Source organism: Pteropus alecto, unplaced genomic scaffold (genome assembly GCF_000325575.1).
Source record: "Pteropus alecto unplaced genomic scaffold, ASM32557v1 scaffold195, whole genome shotgun sequence".
NCBI classification, from domain to species: domain Eukaryota; kingdom Metazoa; phylum Chordata; class Mammalia; order Chiroptera; family Pteropodidae; genus Pteropus; species Pteropus alecto.
The window spans coordinates 1568181-1588048 of NW_006438073.1; the positions used below are offsets into that span (position 1 = coordinate 1568181).

Below are 19868 nucleotides of genomic sequence, written 5' to 3' on the forward strand. Positions count from 1 at the left end.
TATAATATTTTTAATATAAACAATTACATAAGAAAATAAGAAAATCAACCCAAAGTCACTTACCATCCTCCCATTGTCTTTTAAGACTTTCTGGAAAGGCCTTTTCTATCTTAAATGTCAATACATCACCATGAACAATTCTCAGTTTTCCAGGTGCTGCATCAGAAAGCATCTAGTTTACAAAAAAGGTCAATAAAATGAGCACCTACAGTTTGGTGAATATTGAAACTAATTTTTTTACTTCAAATGTGTGCATATTAAATCGATCTGAAAAGCCAGAGAGTAAGAGTGACCATTAATGAACAATTAGTACACAGTAACCACTGCAACAGGCAAGTGTGGTGTTTCACTTTTAACACATATGAACAACTCGGAACAACAGTAACAGATAATGTAACAATAGCTTACAATTTCACAAATAACACATTAACATAATTTCAACCCTCAGAATGACTCGCATTTCTGTATAGCTTTAGCAAAAACTCAACTCCTTTCTCTAAGACTTCATAATAAAGACTAAACATTATAATGAAATACTGAGACTTAATTAGGAGCAAATCACATGAAAGATGAGCTTAATTCAACTGCTTGAATGTACACAAAGGACCCTACATGTTACCAAGATCTTTAACTTAACCTATGGGGCGATTCGAACCAAGAAGACAGACGTTTGTCGTTGCCAGGCTGTATGGGGCACTCTGAGACACTTCCCTGACCAGACAATCCCCGATCTTAATATTTCTTGATCCACAGGCACTTTCAACCTAATGAATTATCCTGCATGTTTTAACAATAGCTACATCCCAGCCTATTTCTACTTTCCAACCATGTTTTCCTTCCTCTTCCTTTAGTCTTTCTGAGTAAAAAAGAGAAAAAAAGGAGGGAGGGTGAAGAGAAGTGTCCTTTCCTTTATCTTCTTCCTTCATTTCATCCGCTTCAGCATCATGCCTTAAGGAACGCTCTCACAGTACTGAAGTGCTGGCACCTAGCTAGAAAGAGCCTTATGGCTAAGCCATTCATTAGTTTGTATTGTATGAAGTGCCGCTGACTCCAACACAAAAGTTGATTCTTGAAGTCCTTGGCAAATAAAACCAGATGGACTAGATGCAGTCCCTGGGCTTATGAAGTTTAAAATGTAGCAGTGAATATAATCGATGAGGACAAACCTCACTGAGGTCCATTATGAAGGCACATTAAAGTCTCAGCTCGGGGAGCGCAGGCAACCTTGGCTCTGAGCGCCCCTTGGTCCTGCTTCTCTAGCTCTATTAAAGCCCATTTCCTCTCCTAACTCTCCCTCCGCCTAACTCAGGCAACTGACAGGAAGGATGAAAGCAGCATCACAGACGCCGGAGAGGAGGCACGCACCAAGGCAGCACCGGTCGGTGGAGGACTCCCAGCTCTGGGCCAACGCTGCCTTCCGCGGGCTTCGTCCCGGCGCTGCTAACACAGTCTGGCAGTCGTGTACTCCGGGTTTCTCTCCCGAACCACGCCTGCTCCTCAGGGGCAGCACCTTTTCTCCCATCCAAGTACTAGCCAGGCCCGACCATGCTTAGCTTCTGAGATCTGATGCGATCGGGCACATTCAGGGTGGCACGGGGCAGCACCTTTTCTTTTCTACCTTGATGTCCCCTGAAGCTACAACCGTACCCGGAGGTGCTTCACACACATCTGAGAAGTGAACGAATGAGTGAATGTCCCAATGGCATTCAGTTTTCTGTGAAGCTGGAAACTTCCTCTTAGCCTGTGAGATTTTAGCCTCCTCAAATGCGTAAGGTCAAGAAACTTGCAAAGATTTATTTCAGAATTACACAACTAATGTTTTGGAAATACACAGCTGAATTGCTCATACTGGTAAGTGGCTAAACATTTTAAGTTTGGGAATCACCTAGTTTGATACGCATAGCCATGGTAATTTAGCAAAAATTGCACACCTCTGATATGAAAGTACTTACAAGTTATTTTAAACTAATATTATTTGCTAAAACTTAATCTGATGAGTTCTAGACAATACATCTTGGAGAACATGATAACCGCAACATATCATAACAAAAGATAGCTCTCTGTGGGACAGGCTCTTACAATGTAAAAACTGTATATTATCAATAGCATTTACTGTCAATGAAGAATATTAGAATTTTTTCTATAATTATGCTTCACATATTAAAACAAAACAAATTAGCATACCAAAAACAAAGAGGCAAAACTAAAAGCTTATGTTTCACAATGTCAATATATAGAAAGTAATTAAGTAATTAGTAATTAAGGCTAAAACAAAACAATGAAAACTTGGCTCTTTGGCATTAATTTACATGCTATGATAACTCAACCATATATGAAATGTAAAGTTTTTCCACACTGACACACAGCTGCATACTGGAAAACTGATATAATACACATTTGCCTGCCTTTCCTAAGTTTAAAGTTACATTTCTATTATATTTCTTTTAGATTCCCTTTCAAGTTTAAGTCTCAGTTGATGACAAAACAAATTCTCCTTCTGTTTAAAAGGTCTACCTCTTCCAAGACCACTTTGTAGGTTGATCTTCCTGACTCCCACTACAAAAGAAATGCTGGTGTTCACAGCTTTAGGTGAAGGGTTTGAAGCAACTACGGGGGGAAAGGGCTATCCAGACTAAAATGATACAGGATTACAGACAATAGCCATTTAAACACCTAATGATACTCAGCAATGACACAGATAGACTTTCTAACCAACCACTAACAGAGAAAAATGTTTTCATTATCATAATGACATTTGGGGATAATGCAGGTGTGGGAAAGATCATTATTACAGGCCTTCAAGAATAACACAGTTGCACTACGCTTCAAAACCTGAGACGTGTTACCTCATAATGTGCTCAGAGGCACAGCCGACGATGAATGCAAGCAATTGATTACAGCCGAATGAGTATTTTTACAGATCCTCTTATATTGTTCTATCATTTTATTTTAGCTTTCAATCCTATATTCTTCTGAAATGAGACATAAGTAAGCTAGAGTAAAAGGTATTCATTATATAAGGCTGTAAAAGAAGAAAAAGAAAACCAAACCATGAAAAGCAGCATATAAATTGTGAGAGCTAACAATCCTAGAGATGTTAGCTCTTATGACTGACACCCTGAATTATATAATTCGTACTCTCTATTTGAAGTAATTTATACCAAGTCTCCAGGAGAGAAAATGTTTTTTTCTTTTCTGGTATTAGGTTTTGTAAAAGGTAAATGGCACAACATAATGGAGAATACCTTTAATAAAAGGAGAAAACAAAGACAGAAGTATTCTTCATGGGGTTGCTTAAAAATCTCTCTCCTCTGACGAGTCAAAGTCTTAGTGCGCGTTTTTCTGCAGGGAGTAACTACCTACCTACCATCCACCTAGCTAGTTTGTTGGTGATCTAATTTGATGAGAAAAGAAGTTATGCAATTCTTGGAACTTATGCACAATTTAAAATTCCTTGAGAACAAAAACTATCTCAAATAGCCACCTTGTATGTTTTATGCCACCTTCTCATGGGGAGGGGCTCATGGCAGCCCACACAGCCCAGTGACAATACCTGCCTCCTGGCCTGCACGTAAGCACCCAACCCAAGGGCGGGGCAAAACTGTCAGGCAAACTGTATGGGAAGAAAAACATCTGTAAGATGAAACAGGGTAGGTGAAAAATAAAATTTTAATTCTTATATAGAATACACAGAAAAGACTAATGCTAATTTTCAAAAGGAGTTTAAGATAATGCTATAATCGACTTTCCTTAGGATGAAGATTACAGCATGACTGGAAAAAGTCAGCTTGCTTTGCTTTTTAAAATGGACTAGAACATGTATAGTAGAAACTCCTCAAGGAATTAGATGTTTGGTTTAGCAAATTTTCTATTCGACCAGTGTTTACTTCGTTTAAGTGTTAACATCTCTTAAAAAGAAACTTACAGATGAAAATCTTTCTAATCTATGTTGCACAATTCTCTTCTTCAGGCCAAGTACAATGAACTCGATTTCACCCTTTTCTTGGTGGCTTTTTCATTACTGCCTGTAGAGTAATGGCCTCAATGGTTATGATCCCTTACTACTGTTTTTCAGTTTCTATATATGCTTTTTGTAGCTTTTCTGCCCCAGTGATGACTGTCACTTCTTGCTGCTGCCAGTGGATCTGCTTCCAGCACTGATCCCGGTACTTCTCATTTGTGGTGGACCAGGAAATCACTAGGCCTTAAGCTAGCTTTTGCTTATTTGTTGAGTTTTGTCTACGTTCTGATTAACTATGGCTACAGCTATATCAAGCAAGTTACATGTGTGAAGTATGTAACATGTCACAACAGAGACTCAAGCATTCTTCTTCTTATAAAATTTACTAGAGAAAAAAATTATTATCTCTGATTAAAAACAGCTCCATTTGCCAGGATGACTAAATTATTTTGTGTCCCTTTATAAGATGACGGAAAAGGGAATACTTCTAATTGCAACCATTTACTGGCTCGTGACAATACCCCAAGCTCTTTATATAAATTTTTGTCTATCCTTGTAATAACCACAAGAGATAATTATTCCCATGCTGCAGATGAAAAAGCCAAAGCTAAAAAAGGTTCTACAACAAGCTCAAGTTCACAAAGCTAGTGTCATACCTGAGATTTGAACACCAGCCTGTTTGAGTCCCAAACCTGTGAAGTTTCCACTTTGCCTATCATGTAGAAATAATCACTGTTTACGTATAAAACCCAGAGGCAGTAATAACAACAATCAATGCCTTACTCTCTCCAAAATTCTATGAAGTGAGCATATTATGTAATGGTTAAAAAGAATCCTAGACCTTTACCCTGGCCAAGATGGAACATGAGGGACCAGATATACTCTTTTGCCTTAAACAAATAAAAAATGGACAAAACAGTTGAAGTAACAATTTTTGGACACTGGACAACAGGAAGTACAGAACTTATGGAAGCTCAACGGGCCCTACAGACAAGAAACATAAAGTAAAGGACACCAAGGCACATCATGACGAAATTGCTCAAAACCAGTGAAAATATCTTAAAAACAGGCAGAGAAAAAAGACACAGGAGCAAAGAGAAAGAGGACAGATTTCCTGTGAGAAGCGACACGAGTAAAAAGACAGCAGAGCAACATTTTAGTACAGAAAGAAAAAACCACCAGCACGTTTTCCGAAAAAGAAGGCAAAATAAAGCACTTTTTAGACATATAAATACCGAAAGATTCATTACTAAGAAGTCCACACCACAAGAAACAAGGAAGAAAGTCTTTCGGGGATAAAGAAAATGGTACTAGATGGAAATATGGATGAGGAGCACTCAAAATAGTAACCATGTGGGTACATACGTAAAGATTTTTGCTTATTATTTTAATTGCTTTAATACAGAATTGATTTTTAAAACAAACATTACATCGTATTGTGAACTTTACAACATTTGGGGAAGTATGACAACAATAGCACAAAGGCCTGGCGGGGGAGATACAAGTACACTGTTGTAAGGTTCGCAAGCTTCTACTGAAGTGGTATAATTACTTGAAGATAGATTATTGGGATATGTGAAGACGTATGCTACACCCTTTCAGTAAACCACTAAAATGACAAAACAGTTAAGGACAATAAGCCACAGGAGGCTGAGGATTGGCCTCACGAAGATGTCACACCCTACTCCCTGTAATCTGTGACTTCAGATGGTACAAGGAACTTGGCTTCAGTGATGAAAGAGCTCGAGATGGGGAGATTACCCAGGTGGGCACAGGGTCCTTAGAAGAGAGGGGCAGGAGGATTCGAGTCAACAGTAGGAGATGTAGAAGCAGAGGTCGACAAGCAAATGAATGCAGGTGGCCTCGAGAAGCTGAAACGGGCGAGGAAACCAATTTGCTCCTGAAGCCCCCAGAAGCAATGTGGCCCTGCTGACCTTGAGTTTAGATTTCTGATTCTCAGAACTGTAAGAGAATAAATTTGTGTCATTTGAAGCAACTGAATTTGTGGTAATCTGTTACAGCAGCAATGGAAAACTAATACCTCAGGCAGAGATGGTCAGATTGATGGGGGGAAAAAGCAAGACCCAACTATACGCTGCTTACAGAAACAATACAAATAGGTAAAAAGGATGGAAAAAAATATACCATTCTAACACTAAAGCAAGCTGGAATGGCTATATTAATAGCAGATAAAGTAGATTTCAGAGGAAAGAATATAAACCCAAAATTTGCGAACTAAATGATACATTTCTAAATAACCCACAAGTCAAGTAAGAAATTAAAAGGGAAATTGGAGCTGAATGCTATCTGGAAATCAAAAATTCTTTCGGAAGTCTTTCTTTAAATCTAGTATTTCAAAAAACACTTTAAAAAAAAGGAATGAAAATAAAAACAGAACATATCAAAATTTGTGGGATTCTGCTAAAGCTGTACTGAAAGGGAAATTAATAGCATGAAAACGCCTGTAAGAATATAAGAAAGCCTCTAAATCGACCTCACTGAAGCGTCCACTTTAAAAAACTATATATATTTAAAAAGAACAAATTAGATCCAAAGCAAGCAGAAGGAAGGACATAAAGAGTTCAGAGCAGAAATCTAGTAAATGTAAAAAACAACAGAGAAAACTCAGCGGAACCGAAAGCTTTTCTTTTTAAAGACTATCAATAAAGTTGACCAGTCTGTAGCTAATCAGGAAAAAGAGATACAAATTACCAATATCAAGAATGAGAGGCACCATTGCTACAGATTCTACAGATGACTGGTTTACCATGAGAAAAATCATTACGATTTACCATATTAACAAATTTTTAAAAGTCAAGTGATTATCTCGATAAACTCAGAAAAATTATTTTTGCAAAGCCAACATCCATTATTTAAAAAGAAAAAATACCTCTCAGCAAACTAAGAACAGAAGGGACCTTCTTCAGCTTGAAAAAGGAAATTTAGGAAAAAGCTACAACATCATACTCAATGGTAAGACTATGAATGCTTTCCCCCTAAGCTGAGGGCCAGGTAAGGATGTCCACTCCTATCACTTCTATTCAGCAAGGTACTGAGGATCCTAGACAGTGCACAGACAAGAAGAAGACATAGTGGCCAATAGATTGGAATGGAGGAGGTAAAATTGTCTTTATTTACAGTGGAATACTAATATATACAGAAAATACTAAGGAATCTACAAAATAGCTATTAATAAGTGAGTGAAGCAAGGCTGCAAGATACAAAGTCAGACGCCAAAAATAAATGGTATTCCTACAGAGCGGCAGCAACTGGAAATTAAAATTAAAAATCAGTATCATAAGCACGATACCTTGTACAAGAGCATAAAATAATAGGAAATAGGGGTAAATTTGATAAAAGATGTGCGAGTCTTCTATGAACTATAAAACACCACAGTGAGAAATCAGAGAAAATCAATTAAATGGAGAGATACACCATGTTTATAGGTCAGAAGGCCGTGTCATTAAGATGCCAATACTTCCCAAAGTGATCTATAATTTCAATCCAATCCCAAAAATTTCACATCGGGCTTTGTTTTTTTTAATGGAAATTGCCAATCTGATTTTAAAACGATATGGAAATGCAAAGGACCTAGAAAAGCAAAATTAATTCTGAGAAAGAACAAGGTTCAAAGATTTATATTACCTGCTCTCAAGTCTTACTATAAAGCTACAGTAATCAATACAGGTTGCTATTGGTGAATAAAGATCAATGAAACAGAACTAGAAGTCCAGAAATGGACCAATACACATAAGACAAACTGATTTTTGACAACAGTATTAAGGCAATTCAATGATGAAAAGATAACATTTTTAACAAATGGTACAAAAAAATGAACCTCTACCTTTACTTCACACTATTTACAAAAGTTAACTCAAAATGTATCATAGACTTACATGTAAAAGCTAAAACTACGACATATATAGAAGAAAACATAGGAGAAATTCTTAGTTTGGGTTTTGATATTAAAAAAAAAAAATTCTCAAAGTACTGTGACTGTGAAACATGCATATTTTTAAGTGCTAAAATTTCATACACTTAGATAAGGTTTTAGAAGCAAATTATATTGACTCCGCTTTGAGAGTTTAGAGGCATCTTGCTAAGATTAGTGTCTAAACGATCTTCCTCACTGAAAATATTTTAGAGATACCTTCATAATTTTTCTGCTCATTGTAAAGAGCTAATATTATCCAGTGAGTTATAGGAATTATAATATTTTATTCCAAACTGTGGATGTGTATCAAGGTTCATGGTCCTCTCCTGTGTAAGAAGATCAAAGTGAGACTTCTGTCTTTCATTGTTCTTGTTATGTTTAGAACAAAGAGCAGAGCAAATTCTGGCAAGGTTTATAATGTGGTTGGTTTACCTGGAGCAGTCAAGAGGCGGTGCTCTAACCCCCAATAAGTCCCGCACTTAACAGACCCTTGGAGAACGGGAGGGGGATTTTGTTTCTCGGCTTCCCGTTTACTTTGAAGCCAAAGGATCTTATGTTGCTTATAATCTGTTCCTGATTCTAAGGATTTGCATATAATTCAGGAAATAAGCTCTCAATTCAATTTAGCATTCCATATTTTTAAAAAATTGAGAAATAATTGACATAACATTATGTCAGTCTCAGGAGCACAGCGTCTGATATACCGCCGCACCTCATTTTATTGTGCTTCGCTTGATCGCGCGTCACAGATGCGTGGGGTCTTTTTGTTGTTGTTTTGTTTGTTTGTTTACAGATGTGTTTTTTTTACAAATTAAAGACAGGTTCCTCTGCCAGCAAAAAGTGATGGGGATTTTTAAGGTTCACTCTCTTAGCAACTTTCAAATATATAATATAGTATTATTTACAACAGTGGCCATGCTGTACATTACATCTCTGGACTTATTTATAACTGAAGTTTGTACATTTTGACACCCTTCACCCACTTTGCCCACCCCCAGCCCCTGGTAACCACCAATCTATTCTCTGTATCTATGAGCTCCATTTTCATTCCATTTTCCTCCCTTCCTCCCTCCCTCCTTCCTTCTTTCCTTCCTTCAGATTCCACATCTAGATAAAACATCTAGAAAACGTAAGAGAAATTTTAAGCCCGAAAGTTTCCATAGCATTGGGGATTTTCTAAAGTTCCATAAAGGCATAAAATAACCTTACTTTCCTCCTATAACTCCTTCTAGATTAGCAGTCTCCTGATCAATCCTTAATTAACAGAAGCGCCCAAGGCATGCAGTTAATAATTTAAGTGATTACTTAAATTTGAAATTGTATTGAGTGCTTAGTTAGGATGAGGTATTCATTTAATCCTCATAACAATTCTATAAACAAAATGAGACACAGAGTTACCCGCCCAAGGTCGTACAACTAGAAAACAGTAGAACCTGAACTCAAACCCAAGCAGTTTGACCTCAAAGTCTTTTGACCTCAAAGTCCACGTTCTTTACCATAAATCTGTAATACTTTCGCATATCAGATGTGTTTCCTTACTTTACAACATGCTGATAATGAAACCTACATGATCACTGTTTTTTCCTCTAAGCTGCTTTGTGATAATCAGAACTGAATTAAGCTACACATGATATACTTTCAGCTAGAAGACATTTTATAAATTATTATGATTTCTTTAAAAAGTAATTCTATTAGCTTAGAAGTCACTAAAATGGAATTCTTAAAATAGATCTCTCTCCTTCTGCCTTTACTCGGTTTTATGATTAATTTAGGACTTCTAAAAGAAAGTGGTTTTACATACTGAAACATTCTTTACAGGAAAGAGAAGTCTAATATTTTAGTACCCAACATTTCGTTTTAAGACAAATTCCTTTCCTACATACAAGGCACTAAGAATTAATTTTGCTTCTACAGAAACAGATAAGAAGTCAAATATACATTTCCTACAGAATAATTTACCTTGAAATTAACCTTCTAATATTTAGAAAAAAGAGCACAAAACTTTTTGGCAATCAATGCTACATAATTATTCGCTTTAGCTATTAAATGACACACTTAGTCAGCTAATTAGATAAATACATAGTTGACCTTTTTATTTCCCATGTGAGACATTACTGACACCTCCTATGTGCCAGGAACCCTTGTATATAGTAGAGATACAGCAAGGAATAAGAGACACAAAAATCTCTACCCTAATGGCGCTTATATTCCAGAGAGATGAGACTGACAACAAACAAACAAGAACAGGTATCTAGTGTGTCAGGTGATAAATCTGAAAGAAATACAGCAAAGCAGGGTTAGGAGTGCAGGGACTGGGGGAGCAGTTGAGAAGAGAAGGGTGTAGTTGTCTTTTAAACAATCTGTCTTCAAAGATCTTTAGTTGAGATCAGAGACAAAGATATGTAAATTAAGAAATTTGATTTACCTATTTGTCTAGTAAGAAAGACTTGAACAGATGATGAGACTGAGGGTTAAGAAGTCTCTTCAAGGGCAAGGAAATCAGATGAGTATTCCCTACGTTTAGAAAGGGCTAGATGATTAAACCTGAAGGAAATTACGACTGTTACTCGGTTTTTTAGCCATTTCCTGATCTCACCAAAAATATTCCCACTTCTACCTCCAATTGAGATACAGTTCTTAAAATAAGAAAGCAGTTTAAAGCAAAAATCATGAATAAATTTGACATCTGATCAAGAAATATGTATCATATAACATCTAAAATAAGGTTATAAATATGAAATTCTGTCAAAAAAGACTGGCAAATTAGATAAAAGTAAATATATAATTTCTTAAATCATAAAACTGGATATGGCAAAAAAAAAAAAATCACTAGGTTTCCTAAAAAAATCAGATGCACACAAAGTCCCAGATTTTCAAACAAATTTTCTCAAACTGTTCTGGCAGAAATTAAAGTTTTCCATTAATACATACACAAGTATTAAAATGTACAAATTTTAAATCAGTTTGTCCTCTTCTATGAAAATAATGCAGATAATTTTACTATTCTATTGGATCTACCTAACAAACTGCTACTCATCTGGGCCAAACGCTCTGGGCTCTTTTAAAGGTTTAGGATTAAGGGACTCAAACGATGGCCCCTAAGTCATTAAGTGTCCACAATGAAGATGAAGAATTCCTTTTACAAGATCCATGATATGACCTTTTTTACTGCTTGCCAACGTTTTAAAAATATATCTCGCCTTATTTTAAATCCACATCTGCTTCTCTCACATACCACCTATTAGTTTTAATTCTTTCCTAGAGAAAATCAAAACAAGTTTATCCTCTCCACCACCAACCTATGATAGGCAGCTCTGAATTCCCTCACTCAAGGCTTCTCTTCTCTAGCTGCCCAGTTCTTTATTTCTCGTATAATAGTACTGACTGTTTCAGAATGCATGCATTGCTTCATTCGCACCTCGTCTTGAATCTCTATGTATAGTGGTACTTCATCCCTCCCCTTAATGCTGGCAGCAAGCTGCACTTTTTTTTTTTCTAAATGGGAAATGGGTTAAAGAATTCTTATATGAATGCCTAAGCTTAACAATTAGTCTATTAAGCATATGTCTTCTCCATCTTTTGTTTGTAGAAATGATTTTCTGAATTTCAAGTTATGCTCATTATTGGCATTATTTATTCTGACTTATTTTTAAAGGAATAGGCCATGACATGCATAGCTGTTAGTTTTTTTTAAACACCTACAGCATTTGGTATTCCTAGGTGGTCTCCCACCAAGTACTAACCAGGCCTGACCCTGATTAGCTTCCAGGATCAGACGGGATCAGGCACATTCAGGGCTTGGCCGTAGACTAGATGTTTTTTAAAGGTGACACAAAATAATTTGTTTGGCATTGATGTATAAAACATATTTATATATTATTTTAACTGTGGTCAACAGATCGTGTGGGGATGCTTGTTAAAAACGCAGCTTTCTAGACCTCTCTGGACTACGGAATCAAAATCTCTGCAATGGAGCCTGAGGATCTGCAGTTTGAAGAACAACCTATATAATCTTTGGATGCCCTGGGGTTTAAGAGTCATGGCTTGAAGATTTAAATTGGGTTTTTACAAAGACACTTTAAGTATCTCACCTGCAATCCAGGAATAAAGCGACTGTCCTTTTCAACCACCAGAAGTTCAGCAACACCGGCATTGAGAATGGATCGTGTGATGCCCCCCGGCCCAGGGCCCACTTCATACACATAGGCATTTGTCAGATTGCCAGCTTTCCTTACAATTTTATCTAGAGAAAAGAAACTTTTAGTTACCTTGATTGTCTTGGCAAGTTTTAGTGTATGGAATTTAAAAAGAAAATAATCTACACAAATTCTTATCAGCCATTACTCGATCAACTAATCCTTCATATACAATTTTTATCCAATTATTTAACTCTCAACCTAAAACCAACATATAGAGGCCATTCAGTAGTCTATCACGTCACTGTTGAAAAGTACCAGTCCCTTAAAAAATAGGATTATCGTGACAAATTTCCTTAAATTTAGCTAATACTTTATTTTCTATCTGTTCCTCCTCCAATCAGCTCCTAAGGAGAACTGGCCGGATAAGCATGCACCATTTCCCGACAGTTGTTGAACACTGAATATTTGAGTAAGAAAGACTAGTATCCCATTCAGAATTTTAAATGTTGCTAAAAATCCAGAAGCAGAAAGTGCTGGTGGTCTCTATTTTCACCCACAGACATCTAGTCGGCAGTCAATATGGCAACGGCAACAAGTTCCTAGATCATAAGAGTTGCAAAAATTTGGATTCTTGGTTATTCTCAGTTAAAAGTTAAATTTAGCAGTAGAGGTTTTCAAGCTTTGTAAACATGCAAGTTGATATGGAAAAATTAATTTTTTAAATTAACTTCTTTAAAATAGCAAACCTTAAGTCATGGAAAAGCAAATTGAGGATTCATTGCAACCAATCGCCACTTCTGAAAAAACATACAATGGGCTGGACTTATTGACTTGAGATATTAAAATCCAAGCAACGGGGCCTCCTGGCATAGTGGAAATTTAGTCACTGAAAACATACTAGCCTTCTTGGCAGTGTTCGCTGATACCACACAGTCCCAATTTCGCTTCTGTTAATTGAGAACCTACCTGTAGGTTCTGTAGGCTGAAAGGCCAAAAGTCTCTCAGCCATCCAAAAATAGTGTTGTCTTTTTAACGGGTGCAGGGAGGGAATCAGCATCACTGACCATCTTTCTGTTATAAGTGCTTTACCTGCTTTTTTACAACAAATCGTTACAACACGTTAGCCAGGAACTACTACTCAATTTAACTCCTTTATAGTTTCCTTGTTTTTTTTTGTTATTAAAAATTATTGGAGTGATATTAACAAAATCCAATAAGTTTCAAGGGTACGCTTTTCCATTTCTTAAGATTTGCTACTTTAAAGAAGATGATTAATTTTAAAAATTAATTTTTCCATATCAACAGTATGTCATATATATACTGCATTGTGTTCATCACCCAGTTAGATTTCTCTTCATAACCACATATTTGACCTTTTATTTACTTTCCTCCTCCTCTCAGTAATCACTAGTTCGCTGACCATGCCTGAGTCTCTGTCATATTTGTCGCTTTTAGATTTATATCCCACATATAAATGATATCGTCTGGTTTTTAACTTTTTCTGTGCGACTTAGTTTGCTTAGTATGATTCCGTGTTGTTGCAAATGGCATTATTTCTTTTCTTATAGTTGAGTAATATTCCATTTTTGTCTGTTTTATTTGGGTGAGGTCATCCAGAAAGTAAATGGAAGAGAAAGGGCTCCAGCTTAGGTGTAAATTCTAAAGCCAATCCTTCCTCCACTACAGCCAGTGCCTCCCAGAGGGAACACAGACGATACATTAAGCACAGGAATTATGGAGTGAATTTAATATTCTTATTTTTAAAATTGGAGAGCTATGACAGTGGGCAGGTCAGTGGCTCTGTCCTCACACTTTTCAGGCACATTCGCATACAAATAAATGTCAAAGAGGCATTGCCAATTAACTAAGCTTGGATTTCAATCTTGCTCTGCTCCCACCTGAGCCTCTTACCTCAGACAAGTATCTTATTCTCCCTTCACTTTGGTTCTCGCAGGAGAAAGAATACGAGTATCTAAATTCTGGAATTTACTCCTGAGGCTGAATAAAGGCTCACATGGGTATAAATAAAGAATTTGAAAAAATATGGAAAGAGCTATATTTTTATTACTGAGAATGGTGCTTTATACCTAGAATGTGGCTAACAACCGGTCAAAAAGTCTGGCTCTGGTTAGTACCAGAACCAAAGAATTGTAGAGGCAGGTAATCTTTTAAAAATTTCTTGTAGGATCTGCCCCCAATTAACAGATGAAAAGACTGAAGCTGAGTTAAGCTATTTTACCCAAAGTCATATCACTACTAGCAGAATAGTCTCCATGTCCGAGAAAAAAAGGAAAAAAAATCTTAGTTGTGCTTTGTGGACACTAATTCATTTAACTGAAAATGAACTTTTTGGGTGTGATTTACCTTTTCAGCTTCTCAAGAGGGGCCAAATACAATGAAGTATCTCAAAAAAAGTACTCCAACAGTGAATTAAAGAACACATTGGTAAAACATCTTATTTTTTGCAACCTCGTCTTTTAGAAGGGAATATCGCTAAGAAATGGTGGTAGTTAAAGCTCATCAAATTATGCGTTTCAAACGAGAATTTCGTGGTAACTCGTAAAAAGTGACAAAACGGGTGGGAACGTAAACTTACTAAACTGTAAGTTCCTTGTGGACAAACTTCGCTTCGATGAGTCCCACTTTGCTCCCCTAGCATTAGTACATAGCTTGTTCAGTATGCATTTACCGAATGAGTATTGGCGCCCTTAAGGATTTCTTAGGCTCAAGTAAACGTTTCAACGGCATATCTTACGACTGTTACTCCTTTTCGACGTGTTAGTGATAAAACCCCTGCGCTAACTTAAATTCGGATAACTGTAAAGTGCATGAAAAGCAAACCTAGTCAACACGTGCAGTACCACTTCTTAGAGATAACACATCAAGACTCGACCGTCCCCAACCGCCTTCCACGATACGCGCACCCTTCCTCCACTAGCGTCTGCACAACCAGCTTGCACGAGCCCACCGACCGCAACGCCCGAGCGCGGGATTCCGCGGGCACACGCGTTCCACGCGTCCGCTGGGCGTGCAGTTGTTTCAGTACAAAGCACCGTGAAGACCTTACTAAAGGCCAATTAGAAACCTGTGTCTGACCCTGGACACGGGCCCAGAGGGTCCGCGCGAGGTCCCTCGGCCCACGCCCCCACGGACGCAGGGGCGACATCTCAGGAGCACTGATAAGCCATCCACCTGTCAGCCTCAAGTCCAGGAGAAAATTCTGGGAGAGCTGCTTCACCGCTTGCAGTCTGAACAACTTAATGATTTCTCGTATCGTGGGCAACGGCGGGAGACGGAAAGAGGTGAGCGTCCCGGAGGCAGCCATCAGCCTCGGCGGGGCAATCCAGGCCTCACACAACCCGTCCCAGCCGTAAACTTGATCCCCGCCGCTCCGAGAGCCCCCGACAGGGGAGGAGCCTGGGAGCACTATGGCCCGCCTCCGCGCCCACCTCATTGGTCGGCTGTATCCCTCCGGCAGCGAGGCGCGCGGACAGGAAATCCGGGCGCACTCAGAGCGCATGAGCATCGTGCCGCTGAGCGCGGTGCACGCTGGGTGAGCGCTGTTTTCCCACACGTGATGGCGGTGAAGAAATCCGGTGGGCGAGGCCCCCCGTGGGTGGGCGAGGCCCCCCGTGGGTGGGCGAGGCCCCCCGTGGGTGGGCGAGGCCCCCCGTGGGTGGGCGAGGCCCCCCGTGGGTGGGCGAGGCCCCCCGTGGGTGGGCGAGGCCCCCCGTGGGTGGGCGAGGCCCCCCGTGGGTGCGGGGCCTGGGCGGGAACGCAGAGGGGCGGGCCCGAGGGTGCGACCCGCCGGTGGAGTTCTGGCGTTTGGACGTCTTTATACCACTCTGTGAATAGTCGCGGGGAAGCCGGTAACTAGAGGATGAGAGGCAAAACTATTGGTTGCTAACAATTCCTTCTCATGATTAGATGTTTTTAGAACCTCAACCCTGCAGGTACCAGATGGCAGGTTTTTAACTTCTCTCAGTCTTAGTTTTTTCATTTGTTAAACGGACAAGTGTGCCTTAAAATTGTGAGGGCTAAATGAGAGAGGTCGCAAATTCAAAACATAGTGCAATGCGTGGCATATGGTAAGCCCTCAATCAATTGGTGGCTGTTACTACTGTAATTAGCAGGCGAATGCGCCCAGAGGAAGGGATAAAACGATATTCAGCATAGCTTGTTTGTGAGAGGGCCGAAAGTAGAATCCAAGTTTTATGACCCTTCGAAATGTATCCAGTCAATGAGAAAAACTGCCTTGTTTATACTTTAGAGAGTTTTCGTAATACATCGAATATTGGTTTTTGATCCTTTCACTAACAGTCTTATGAAATAGAATAAGTATTATTAGCCAGAGTTTACAGCGGAGGAAACAAACTCAGAGAGGTGATAGTAACTTAATGAAATTTACGAAGCTAGAAAATCGTGGAACCCGGATCCAGTCTAAGCTTTCTGGCATGTATGGTGGCTGCTCTTTCTGTCAGCCTGCCTATGCATTGAGTATTGATTGCCACACTTTCTTTACCTTCTTCAAATTTTATTACCCCTTCATGTTTCAAGTATTGCCACCTTTCCGTGCGTAACTGGAAAGCCAGGGATGGAAGGGACTTGATAATACTAATAATAGTTAACATTCATTGATCTTTTCCCAAAGTACCCAGCTTCACAGCTGACTGCTTTGACTTATTATGGCATTAATTGTTATAAAAGATAAAGTAAGGCCTAGAGAGGTTCAGCAATTTGCCCTAGGATGCACAGCCTACAAGAGTGGACTTAGATTTGAATCCACGAGTCTTGTGCCCAGAGCCTACTTTTAAGCAGTGCAGTCAGTGTGGACAGGTCATTTGACTTGAGTAGGATACTTATATCCAAATATAGAGAAAAGGCTCAAGAAAGAGTTCTGTCTTTCCAGTATACCAGAGAAAACAACAAAGAAAACCTCTCAGATGGGAGAATTTAGCTCTTATAACCCTGTTTTTTGCAAATTGCTGCACCGATCACGTGAATCTTAACTTTTTTTTTTTTTAATTTCTCAAGAGTAGTTTAAAATAAAGCTAATGGGAAACCAAATAACTACAAGTCTGATATGAAAACAAGTCTATTGAAAACCCAGCCACCTTCTGGTAGAACTATTTCAGAAAGAATCATGAGCTAATCTGACACCTCCTAGCTTTAGAAAATTGGGATGTGACTCCCATAGAGGTAAGGTAATTTGCCCAAGGTGTTATAGAAACGTAGGTTGAAAGCCTGAACTCTTGGTTCAGAGTCCTTATTGTAACCACAGCATACTATATCTGGGAAGGCATTCATTCATGGTTATACTCATTGTTTCATTTACCTCACAGTGAATGAGATTATTATCCTTGCTTTACTGTGAAGAAATAGAGATGAGATCATTTGACTTGCCCAGGGACTCACAGTAAAGTATAGAAAAAAGATTTAACCTGAGTTCTTTCTTTTCAGTTCTGATCTCATGGCTATACCCTTCAAGTATTAAAGTTTTAAAGTTGGTTATTTAATTAAGGTATGTTAATTGTCTAATGTTTAAATATATAGAATGAATCGGTATAAACTTAACTAGTTTTCACATCACTGTTTAACTAAATAAAACACAATTATTATAAATATATGCAAAGCTACAAAACCTATACAAATGATGCATGATGTTAAATCACTACTCTTAATGCAGATTCTTTTTTTCACGTTCAGTTTACCAATGCCATCATGTGCCATGTAATGATTAAATTTTCTCATCAGTTTTCTGGATCCACACTACCACCAAATCTTTGTGCCATTGCCACTTGCCTTTCTCTTGGAGGAACAGAGAAGCTACACAATGTCTGCTTGTGTCTGTTTTCATTAGCTTGAAAACAACCGAAGGTGAATTACTTGGCACTAGTGCCATCAAGACTACACACGTTGCATGGCGATTATTCAGGAGAATGTTCACAGGATCCAGAATGTGCTCACGTGAACTTTTTAAAAGTTCACCAACATAAAAACAAAGCAAAGTTTAAAAAAAAAGAGCAAAAACACATTTACATGGAGAATGTGCGGATTCCTAACAATTTGTCCCAGACCTAAATATAAGAACTATTGTCTTATACCGTGCCATCTTAAATAATATTTGGGAGGTTGTGACCTATTGTTTACAAAGCAGTTTCCCATGTTGTCAATTAATTCTCATTTGAATTCTGTAATGCAGGTTTACAGAGATAATCAGTGAGCACGGTGATGGTGCTAGTAAGTGTGCAGCCAGGCCTCAAATTCTGATCTGTTGCTAGTAGACTCTTTTACCTCTGGTGTGTGTTAAATAATTGTTGAACTGAAATTTCGTCTTACGAGAATCTTCCAAGTTTTTAATAGTTCTTGAGATCTAATCTTTTTCATCATAAAAATCTGATTCTCGGTCTTTTAATTTTCAGAAAATTATGCATAACTCCCTGCAAACCCTATGAAATCAGCAGGGGGTGTTTTAGTAGTATATTTCATGTATTAATGCAAATGGTTTTATCCCTTAAAAGAGAAGTATGCAGTTTCATCAGTTTTGAAGCTTTGAAGTATCTGCTTCATCTAGATATAGATTTTAATATGCTAAAATATTATAATTAATACAGAAATTATTAGCTCCACCTATCAGTGAAAATGAAGAACTGCAAATGATTCACAACTAAACTAGAATGCAAAATCTAATTTGCACAAATCCCAGAATGGTTATGTAGGAAAATTGCTTATTTTAGTATTTATTTAAATGAAAATGCACTTGTGACTTTATTTAGTATAAGTAATTTGGTGTCTATTTATAGAAAAAGTGCCAGTTCTGAAAGGTTGTTATTTTACAGTTCCCTGAAAGAGACTTGCAAGTCACAAAGAGCAGTATCTTCCTGCCACGTGGGAATTTTCAAAGAAAATTAAATATGACTCGGAATTGCCAAATTGAACTTTATAAAATGTCTATTATGATATGTAAAGTGCCCTTTTCTGATAGCATTTTATAATTCTGTGTAATGTGACTCAGTGCTCTAGAGAAATACTAAGAGCTGCATTTTACACATAGTTTTTTAAATGACTTTGATGCCCACTGTTCACAAAAGAATCTAGTGACCTACCTAGAGGGAAGAAAGAAATACATAATAATTCTAGGCAGACAGACCAAATGCTTATTCTGTGGGGATAGAAGTAGGGTAACTTATGGCAGGCAACATAGGTTAATTGCCTGAGGGAACCATGTAAGACTTACACTATTTTTTTTTAATATAGTGTTTATCACTAGTCCAGGCGTATTTGAAAGCCTGCTGAGTATCCCCAAAGATCTGTGAATTATTGTCAAGTATCCTAATGAGGTGATGAGAATAGGCAACCCTTTCCACTCAGGACAAGTTGGCTCGGGGTTTTCCTACATCACAAAGCAAATCTTTTTGTGCATGAAAAGTCAGCATGTGCCACCGGCATTGTAAAAATAATTAGCCTTTATTATATTAATAGTTATTAGTTTATGTCTCAACATTTAATTTTAAAAAGGTTAAGAATAAATAAAACTATGAATATGAATACATTCGGATTTAAGGGTTTTCCATGCATTTAAAAATTGATGTGGGAAAACAAATTGTTCTATGAATGGGGAGGCTCTGGATTCACCAAATAAATGGGTTTCCCTGGGCATCTTGGTGACAGCCCTCCCATACCTCCCCAGCAAAAGGACTGTGGGTAGACAACTAAATAAGGCCACATCTATTCCTCCTTTCCCTGTTCTAGGCCCCCTATCCTTACCCATCTTGCTCTGGCCTTAAAAAACCCAGTCTGACCCCTGCCTATCTCCAGCCTCGTTTAGATCCAC

General features: G+C 38.1%; 1 protein-coding gene across 2 annotated transcripts in view; it reads right to left on the reverse strand.

Moving 5' to 3' along the window:
- TFB1M (transcription factor B1, mitochondrial) overlaps nucleotides 1–15465 on the reverse strand; it is a 55134-nt gene extending 39669 nt beyond the window's left edge. The window contains exons 1-3 of one of the 2 annotated variants that reach the window (XM_025049065.1): nucleotides 15131–15465; nucleotides 11987–12138; nucleotides 64–172 (exon numbers count right to left, since the gene is read on the reverse strand). In XM_025049065.1, coding sequence (XP_024904833.1) covers nucleotides 64–172; nucleotides 11987–12138; nucleotides 15131–15359 — 490 coding nt within the window. In that variant the 5' untranslated portion in view covers nucleotides 15360–15465. The remainder of the gene's footprint in view (nucleotides 1–63; nucleotides 173–11986; nucleotides 12139–15130) is intronic. The other variant, XM_025049066.1, reaches the window with a different exon arrangement.
- Nucleotides 15466–19868: the final 4403 nt, after the last annotated feature.